Raw genomic sequence first — 10,568 nt, 5'->3', positions numbered from 1 at the left:
ACATCTGGGGCGCACTTAGAGGCGTAGAGAAGTTCCAGATAAGCTAAGTAGTCCATCTCATCGAGGCTCACTACGAGGCGTTCTCGTGCAAGGGCTTGCAGCCCCCCGTAGAGATCACCTCTATCTAAGTTTTTTTTATTTTTCTAGATCTACTGGCCTCTATTACTTTCCTTCAGTTTCCTGCGAAATGGTACTATCTACGAAAAGATTTTCCGTGAAATGGTACATCCCGCGTAAGGGTTTGCGCGAAATGGTATTCTGCGAAACTCTATATTCCGCGGTATGGTCAACCGAGAATTGGTGTTCCCCAAAATAGAGATTGCTGACATTTACCGCACGCACACTTCGCCGCGTATACGATTTGTTTGCATCTCCAAATCTCCGCTGCGAAAAATTTTTCACGATGCACACAAACCACTAATACAGTCGCACATCAGCACATCGGCGAAATGGTTTGTAATGTTGGCGAATATTTAAATGCAATCCGCTTTATTTTATCAGACTAAGAAATGGGGGGAGTTGTGTTCTACTGAGGAAAATTTGTATATTAAAACACCCATGAACTCGTTAGAAACTTGCAAAACTCGAGATTGTGACATAGGTCATCCGAGATTCACGATTTATGTACAACACAGTTTAATTTAAGGCAATACGAAGTGTGTCGGGTCAGCTAGTTCGCTATAAATATAACCGCAAACTTTTTTTCATGAACACACTGAGGGCATCACTTTTTCGTTATTTAAATTTAAAGCATGTTTGCGGAAACTGAGATATTTATTTACGCATATTTTTGAAAGTGAAATATTTTATGTTGCCAAAAAGGATACTTATGTATCCAAAATCGAGGCATGCCAAAATCGAACCGTGCTAAAATCGAACCATGCCAAATACGAAATCTCACTGTATTGCTTTTCCCTTGACTTTTCCGTGTTGGTTTGGTATACTTCCAGAAAACAGTACCTCTAATTGTGGCTTATCAACGGTGGAAAAGACGCGAGGTAAACCCTATGCTGCCCATCTTTAGTGTTTACATTATTAAGATTATTATTGACATTGTTATTATTATGATTTGACTCTTATCAGCTGGGGCAAAGATTATGACTGAAATGATTTAATGCAGTTGCGCTTTGTTTCTTGAATTGATCTACATCAGTCAGCCCTCGATCAACGTTGAGTTAGGAAGCGCTTTTGTGAAAATTAATCAGCAATTGTAAATGGCTACGTTTGATCCAACAGAACACCAACATACCCGTTTCAACCCATTAACAGGGCAATGGATATTGGTAAGCCCGCATCGTATGCAGCGGCCTTGGTCAGGTCAAGAAGAGCGACCACAATCTATAGATTTACCTGAATTCGACCCAAATAACCCATTGTGTCCTGGTGTCACTCGTGCTAATGGAGTCGTAAGTAATTGGATTTTCTTTTGTGCTAAGTTATCGTTTCAAATATTTGCGTTTAATACAGAAAAATCCGATATATTCGTCAACCTTCGTCTTTACTAATGATTTTCCAGCTTTGCTGGAGGATGTACCATTGCCACCAGAAAATAATGACCCGCTGTTTCAAACCGGGGGTGCTCGTGGTACTTGCAAAGTAATGTGTTTTCACCCAAAATCAAACAAAACATTGCCACTAATGACACCGAAGGAAATTCGTTCAGTTATTGATGCATGGATTAAGGAATACAACTTATTGGGTAGTAAATATCCTTGGGTGCAAATATTCGAAAACAAAGGCGCCAGTATGGGATGTTCTAATCCACACCCACACTGTCAAATTTGGGCGTGCTCTTGTTTGCCCAACGAGCCACGTGTAAAAGATGAGAAGCTACGTGAGTACTTCCAAACTCATGGTACGGCACTTTTGGAAGATTACGTCAAAAAAGAAATCATAAAGAAGGTGAGTATAGTTTCTAGATACCTACATATTTCGATGGTTCAATATTTTCAGGAACGCATCGTGTTGGAAAACCCCGACTGGTTAGTTGTTGTTCCATTCTGGGCCAGTTGGCCTTTCGAGACAATGGTCGTTTCAAGGAATGGTAATCGGCGTATTTCTGATTTAAACCAACAACAAATAAATAATTTAGCGATTGTTATGAAAGAACTCACAATCAAATATGACAATTTGTTCAAGTGCTCATTTCCATACAGCATGGGATGGCATGGCGCACCAACTGGAACATTATCCAATAATGATGATAATCATTGGACTTTGCATGCCATTTATTATCCACCATTACTTCGGTCGGCAACGGTACGTAAGTTTATGGTCGGTTTTGAGTTACTTTGTCAGGCACAGCGAGATCTAACCCCTGAACAGGCAGCTGCAAAGTTACGTCAACTATGTGGAAAAAAACACTATAGTGAGCATATATAGATATTTTCTAGTTTGTAAAGGCTATCGAATATGAAACAGTAAAATCCATTTCGAACGTATATTGAAAAAAAAACAGTTTACATTTTTTTTAAACTTCGGCGTCTGTCCAGACTTTGCAGCTCATGTAGTAATAACGCTACATTATAGCGAAGTCTGTGAAACTGTGCTATATTTATTTCGAAACTTTGAAACTCTCCATCAGTCTTTTGAATGTGTATGATTACGGTTGGATATGGTGTTGTTGATCTGAAATACACAAAAGCAGTAACAATTACAATTATTTAAAAATCATTACATTTCGAGTATAACAGACGAAACGTTCTAAATTCATTGTAAATTTGTAAAAGTTCTAATCTAAAAATTACAACAGACCTGTTAACAAAATTAACATTGATACGCCAAACCATTCGCTTAGGAGGAGATCGGAGATTGCGCATTTCTCTATAGTTCCAACTGAGCACATCGCGGTGATTGTGGAGAACTTTTATCAAATCTTCAGTACAATGCTCGGCAAACCGTAGCTCCTTGAGAGTTTCTTTCAACTCATCATCCTTTACAATTCCCTTAGGATAGCGCAAATACATCTGGATTAATAACAGGATTGCAGAAAACAGTTCATAAATATGCTCTGGGACGTCTTGGTTGGCCGCTGCTATTTTTTCGACAGCACGATTTATAATCTCTTTTGAACAAGTTTTTGATTCAATATAATTAATACATACTGCAATATAGAACTTATGAGCTGATTTAAAAATAATTAGTCTAAACAAAACACAGACATTGCACAATGGTCCGTAAAACAGCATTTGATTCCAGTTCTGGTACATATTTTAAATAATTTTTATATACCTTTGTAAGAGTGTACTTAAAATTAGAAGACATTTTTTTTCTAATATTTTTATTCACGTTAGAGTGACTATATATAGAATGGCGACAATGTCAAAATTGGAATGATAATTATTTCAACGCGTGAGTGTTGACAAAAGCAAAAATACTTCCCTTTCTTTTTTTCTCCACGCAAAACCAGGGGTGTGAAATTGTAAAAATTTTGCGGACTAAACATCCATGGACGGCGACAACTTGGAACCAGCCAGTATACCGAAAATAACAGCTAATATTAGTTGAATTATAGTTAAAAAACTGTGTTTAACTGCTTTCTAATTAGTTCCAGTAGTCTTAAAATGAATAAACCTTTAAGTAGGCACCAGAACCAAAAGTACCAAAACCAATGAGTGGGTTTGACAGCCACACCACCCCGCTGGTTTTGCACGAGCGAGAATAAAGGCCAAAACGGCCAAAATAGTATATTGTGCTTCCCGAGAAAATCTTCCGTTTTTCAGTTTTATATAGTTGTGCGCAAAGGTAAATCATGTATTATTGACAGTGTAAGCACGAGTAAGTTTTCTATGTTTATGCTCTTATTCTTTGCTTAGATAATATTCGTTTTGTTCTATTACATACAGACTTACAAACAACACAGTCACAATGTTTTACGTTAACCGAAAATGATAAAATTTAAATGTTGATTGCGTTTGTAAAAAAATTGTGCATGTTTGAACGGGCAAACACGAAGCAAGCTACCCTAGCACTTGCTGTGAAGCAATATGCTGTAGCAGTGTGACTTGATTGTTTTCAACATGATCCGCTCCTGTTTTGTTTTCATCAATTTTGCACAATAGAGCGATATATCTTTTAACTTAATCACTACACTACACTAATTAACTACAGTATGAACGGCGCTATCGGCGGTCTACAGCGGGCCTTTAATCAAGTATCGTCGTTATTCGACTTTCATCTGCCACGACGGATACTACAGGGCAGTTTCATTCGCTTTTTTCGGGAGAGGTAAACCTCGAAGATACAGTTATTTTAAAATCTGTTTGTATACGTTTGATAGAATCTTACTCAAATCGACTTGACTATTTTTATGTTAACCTGACAATCATTGGGGCCAAATCGAGCCCGTTGATTAATAATAATAAATAAATAAATAAATCAATGTGAAATGCATCGCAAAGTTTTATACAAACTGTGTCCGAGTATAATATTCAAGGTGCGTGCCAATAGCTTAAGAAGATTTCATAACTATTTCAATACTTGTTAATCAAACATTTAAGCAAACAGTATGCGTGTTCGATTGGCTCCCTTTTGACAATTCTCGCTGCTCGATTGGCTCCCAAGATGGCTGCTTCCGCGTATCTCTCACCTCTGAGTATGCTCGAAGAAATCTATACTCGGACACAGTGTGTATAAAGCTTTGCAATGCATTTTACACTGATTAAGTTGAAAGATATAACGCTCTATTACGCAAATTGATGTAAACAAAACAGAAGCGGATCATGTTGAAAACAATCAAGTCACACTGCTACAGCATTTTGCTCTGCAGCAAGTGCTGGCAATTTTTGTACACTGATGCCAAATCGTTGGCTTTAGTTTCCGCGTATCTCTTAGGCTGTGAACCATTTCGCGAAATTTTTAACTTTTTGGTTAAAATTTGACAGTTCGATGGTTTTTCGAAAATAGCCCTGCTCGGGAGCATGGTTATTTTTAACCAAGTTTTGAGAGCCAATGAGATATGCCAGAGGTGAGGAAAGAGCTTCGATGTGCTTCACTGATTTTTCCTGGAATTTTTTTTCATCGATGTATGGATGTTATTCAACCCGAAATGAAACGAGATAAATGTTATCCATCAAATAGGAGCAAATGAACACAAAAAATTCATCCAATTCCAACCTGAACTGAATAAATAAATTCGATGTTATAGAAACATATCTTCATCCTCACCTTATATATGCTCTCATTGAGTAAAACAACTATCAATCTGTCAAATATGAAATGGTTCGCATTCTGAACTGATTTTAACCACTCGAGGAGAAATAACCTTCGAACTGTCAAATTTTAACTAAAAAGTTAAAAATTTCGTGAAATGGTTCACAGCCTTACTGTGAGTATTTCTAGCACAGAGAACAGATTAACAGGCTCGAAGGAAGTAATCAATTTTTTGTGTGTAAAATCTGTCGGTAGCGCCCTCCAGAAATAGTTTGCCAAACGCATCAAAAAATATCCATGTACCTTTATCAATATTTCTTTGGGCTGGAGTTACATGAAGTAATTTGCGGTTTCGTCACTAACCAGAATGACATTAGCTGAGGATCGGTTATGTAGGAGTGAGAGGTGAGCGAAGAGTGGAGGAGAGAATCCGGGAGTTTGATATTTGATGTTTTTGATATTATTCCTACTGCAAACAGCCTCAGCGAGGGCCTCAGCTAATGTCAAAAAATCCTTATATGTGTGCGTGGTGGAATACTTCATAGCAGCGATGGCAGCGACTAGAGTGACTATATACAGAGTGGCGACAATGTCAAAATTGGAATGATAATTATCTGTCAGTGTCATTCCAATCGAGCAGGCGACCTATCCAACGCGTATGCAGGAAAGAGAAAGAAAAACCTTGGAAAACCCGCATTGCATACATTTGGGATGACTTGTCGCCACTCTGTATATAGTCACTCTAGCAGCGACATCAAGATTTAGTTTGCCACTTACTGCTCGAGGGGTGCTCTGTTGAAGGATTACTCGTAGATTACATAAAAACCTTTTACACACTTTTTGTTGATTACCTGGTAGTCTGTTCTCTGTGTTTCTAGGCTGTGAACCATTTGGCAAATTTTTTAACTTTTTGGTTCAAATTTGACAGTTCGATGGTTTTTCGAAAATAACCCTGCTCGGGAGCATGGTTAGATTTGACAGTTCGATGGTTCGCTGCTGAGAGTCAATGAGATATGGTACAGGTGAGGAAAGAGCTTCGAAGTGTTTCACTGATTTTTCCTTGAATTTTTTTTTTCATCAATGTATGGATGTTTAACATATAACAAATTTGTTTATTCAACCCGAAATGAAATGAGATAAATTTTATCTATCGAATAGGAGCAAATCAACTCCAAAAATTCATCCGATTCCAACCTGGACTGAATAAATAAATTCGCTGTTACAGAAACATATATTCACCCTCACCTTATATATGCTCTCATTGAGTAAAATAACTATCAATCTGTCAAATATGAAATGGTTCGCATTCTGTACTGTTTTTAACCACTCGAGGAGAAATAACCACAGAGAACAGACTACCAGGTAATTGACAAAAAGTGTGTAAAAGGTTTTTATGTAATCTACGAGTAATCCTTGAATAGAGCACCCCTCGAGCAGTAAGTGGCAAACTAAATCTTGATGTCGCTGCCATCGCTGCTATGTAACCCCAGCACAAAGAGATATTGATAAAGGTACATGGATATTTTTTCATGCGTCTGGCAAACTATTTCTGGAGGGCGCTACCGACAGATTTTACACACAAAAAATCGATTACTTCCTTCGAGCCTGTTAATCTGTTCTCTGTGAAATAACCATCGAACTGTCAAATTTTAACTAAAAAGTTAAAAATTTCGCGTAATGGTTCACAGCCCTAGTCGATTTACGATATTACCCACACGACACCAAACACCACTTTACCAACATCGCCACACCTGTATATGAAGTATTCCACCACGCACATATAAAGATTTTTTGACATTAGCTGAGGCCCTCGCTGAGGCTGTTTGCAGTAGGAGTAATATCAACAACATCAAATTCCAAACTCCCGGATCCTCTCCTCCACTCTTTGCTCCCCTCTCACTCCTACATAAGCGATCCTCAGCAAATGTCATTCTCGTTGGTGACGAAACCGCAAATTACTTCATATAGAGTGACTATATACAGAGTGGCGCCAAGTCATCCCAAATGTATGCAATGCGGTTTATCCTAGGTTTTTCTTTCTCTTTCCTGCATACACGTTGGATAGGTTGTCTGCTCGATTGGAATGACACTGACAGATAATTATCATTCCAATTTTGACATTGTCGCCACTCTGTATATAGTCACTCTAACTTCATACTACGTTGACCGCCATTCCCATTCGTCATTCATTACGTTAGAGTGACTATATACAGAGTGGCGACAATGTCAAAATTGGAATGATAATTATCTGTCAGTGTCATTCCAATCGAGCAGACAACCTATCCAACGCGTATGCAGGAAAGAGAAAGAAAAACCTAGGATAAACCGCATTGCATACATTTGCAGGGGCTTGCGATGGGTGCCATGTTTTTGTTGCCAACATCTCAGCACATCTCGACAAAGGTTGGCAGCAAATCTACCTGTCAGACGGGCGCTATTTCTTGCATTTTTTGAAATAGCGCCCTTCGTTAAGTGGACTGTCAAACACCGTTCGTTAAGATACGGATAGCACCCCGCTGTACATTTGGGATGACTTGGCGCCACTCTGTATATAGTCACTCTACATTACGTATATGTTACGTAGAGTGACTATATACAGAGTGGCGACAATGTCAAAATTGGAATGATAATTATCTGTCAGTGTCATTCCAATCGAGCAGACGACTTATCCAGGGGCTTGCGATGGGTGCCATGTTTTTGTTGCCAACATCCTCAGCACGTCTCAACAAGGTTGGCAGCAAATTTATCTGTCAGACGGGCGCTATTTCCTGCATTTCCTGCAAATAGCGCCCTTCGTTAAGTCGACTGTCAAACACCGTTCGTTAAGATAAGGATAGCACCCCACTGGACTTATCCAACGCGTATGCAGGAAAGAGAAAGAAAAACCTTGGAAAAGCCGCATTGCATACATTTGGGATGACTTGTCGCCACTCTGTATATAGTCACTCTAATGTTACGTATACGAATACGATTAAGAATTTACCAAGTTTAAGCACATTGTTGTCTTATATTCATAAATATCGAAATTAAAATGATCCGTAGATTTACCAAATATTCAAAAACAACTCTAAAAAATGGTAAGACAATGATTGTAAACTATAAATGTAGATGTTACCTTTATTTAGATTGCAGGTTATATGAACAATGTACTACAGCGGCATTTTTCTACAAAAATTGACCCAGATGCCCCGATTGAATTAGAAAACCCGTTTGCTAAGGAACGAGCTCAATGTATTCTGTGTAAACACAATATTGTGCCTGATTACAAAAACGTTCAGTTATTATCACAATTCCAAAGCCCGTATACCGGAAGAATTTATGGAAAACACATAACTGGCTTGTGCAAAGCACGCCAAGATCAAGTTGAAAAAGAAATAATTAAGGCTCAGAATGCAGGTTTAATGCCAACGTACCACAAAGCTGTTGAGTTTCTGAAGGACCCCAAGCTGTTTGATCCCGAGAAGCCAATACGGCCACATAAATACTAACCGTATTTGAAGTTTGTAGCATAAAATGAAAAATCAATAAACACTTTTATAGGCTATACTATTTTTACATGTCCACAAGATCCAACATTTATTAATTCTGGCTTTAGTTTTCAAAAGGTCGCATAATCAACCCTTTTGCATGCATTATGCGACCTTCTGAAAACTAAAGCCAGAATTGACAGTTAACATTTTTGGTTCACGCGGAATATGAATATCTGGTAGCCACCACAAACGGAGTATGAATTCAGAAATTGGTACATTTTATCATGAGTGTCATGAGCTCGCTTCTGCGTTAATTCAATTTCTGATTGAATGAAACTGATATTTAAGTTTCCTGGAAAATATGACGGAGTAACTGTTTCACTGTTGCAGGCAACAGTATACTGCAAAGTGCAGTGAACAAAGAATTTACACTAGAGATAGCGGCTCTGCCATAATAAAAAGAATAAGAAGCTCGGTGCAAGTCCTCTCCTATAGGTACTACCACTCATAACTTAATGTACCTAATAAAAATTAGGTTATGAGGTCTAAGGCAGCTCTACAAGATTAGCTTATGCGAATTAAATCAAATGCTGCAAAGGGTTAATCTAGAAACCCTCACGATATTCGATTCAACCCACTAATACAGAACAAAACGCGAATGGCAACAAATTAAAATTTCCCGTATCACGTCACTCGTCTCGCGATTAAGTTTATTCAGTTAATCTTGCATAATAGGTCGTATGAATAAAAGAGTTAGAGCAAACTCTCTCATAGGATTTACATGGGAAAAGTAAAGCGAACTCTTTTATTACGGCCTATTATCACGAGTTTTTTGACGTAGGAACACGTCCTTGTTTACTATACTGGGACTGGGTAGCACTTTGTGAAAACGAAAATAGAAGTGTAGCGTTTGAATGAAAGATTTAAAATGCTAATAACTACTGAACGGAACTGAAGAATTTATATGCCATTGGATAGATAAAACGACCAATGAAGAGAGTAAGAGCAATTTTATGGAGGGCATACAAGGGGGGTTTCTATACAAAGGAAACACAAATTTCCTTAAAATTCGAGAACTTCTCAAGCAAATAGAACCAAATTTGGCATGTGGGAGTTTTAGAAGGCAGGATTTTTTTCTATTGTGTACTGAGACCCCTTCCCTTTCTAAAGAGGGGGGGGGGGGGGGGGCTCCCATAGAAATGAAATACACATTTCCTCATAACTCTAGAACTAATCAAGCAAATGGAACCAAATTTGGCATGTGAGGGTTTCAGAAGGCATGATTTTTGACGTAGGACTACGTTTTTGTTTACTATACTGGGACTGGGTAGCACTTTGTGAACACGAAAAAAGAAGTGTAACGTTTAATGAAAGATTTTAAATGGTAATAACTACTAAACTACTGAACGAAACTGAACAATTTATATGTCGTTGGATAGATAAAATGACCAGCAATTTTATGGAGGTGGTAAGAGAGCAATTTTAAGGGGGCGTAAGAGGGGGGCTCCTATACAAATGAAACACAAATTTCCTCAAAACTCGACAACTAATCAAGCAAATGGATCCAAATTTGACATGTGTAGGTTTCAAAAGGGAGGTTTTTTTTCTATGGTGTACTGAGACCTCTTCTCCTTCTAAGAGGGGGGGGGGCTCCCGTATAAATGAAATACAAATTTCCTCGAAACTCTAGAACTAATCAAGCAAATAGAACCAAATTTTGAATGTAAGGGTTTCAGAAGGCAAGAATTTTTTCTATAGTAAATTGAGACCCCTCTACTCTTTAGGAGGGGGGGGGGCTTCCATACAAATAATATACAAATTTCCTCATAACTCGAGAACTAATCAAGTAAAAGGAACCAAAATTGGAATGTGGGGGTTATTGGAGGTAAGATGTTTTTCTATGATGTACTGAGACCCCTTCTTCTTCTCAGAGGGGGGGCTCCAATG

At 38.2% G+C, this 10,568-nt stretch overlaps 2 protein-coding genes across 2 annotated transcripts; one reads left to right on the top strand and one right to left on the bottom strand.

Moving 5' to 3' along the window:
* Nucleotides 1-823: 823 nt before the first annotated feature.
* LOC128737817 (probable galactose-1-phosphate uridylyltransferase) lies at nucleotides 824-2,523 on the top strand. The gene is made up of 4 exons (XM_053832557.1): nucleotides 824-998; nucleotides 1,084-1,406; nucleotides 1,468-1,902; nucleotides 1,954-2,523. Exons 2-4 carry the CDS (start codon nucleotides 1,215-1,217, stop codon nucleotides 2,380-2,382), a joined length of 1,056 nt encoding a protein of 351 aa, XP_053688532.1. The 5' UTR covers nucleotides 824-998; nucleotides 1,084-1,214; the 3' UTR covers nucleotides 2,383-2,523.
* Nucleotides 2,427-3,264, bottom strand: LOC128737829 (COMM domain-containing protein 5). Its single transcript, XM_053832568.1, has 3 exons — nucleotides 3,162-3,264; nucleotides 2,755-3,103; nucleotides 2,427-2,628 (listed from the first exon to the last, which is right to left on the bottom strand). Exons 1-3 carry the CDS (start codon nucleotides 3,262-3,264, stop codon nucleotides 2,460-2,462), a joined length of 621 nt encoding a protein of 206 aa, XP_053688543.1. The 3' UTR covers nucleotides 2,427-2,459.
* Nucleotides 3,265-10,568: the final 7,304 nt, after the last annotated feature.

This window comes from Sabethes cyaneus, chromosome 1 (genome assembly GCF_943734655.1).
Source record: "Sabethes cyaneus chromosome 1, idSabCyanKW18_F2, whole genome shotgun sequence".
NCBI lineage: Eukaryota > Metazoa > Arthropoda > Insecta > Diptera > Culicidae > Sabethes > Sabethes cyaneus.
This window is presented reverse-complemented; position numbering and strand designations above follow the sequence as displayed.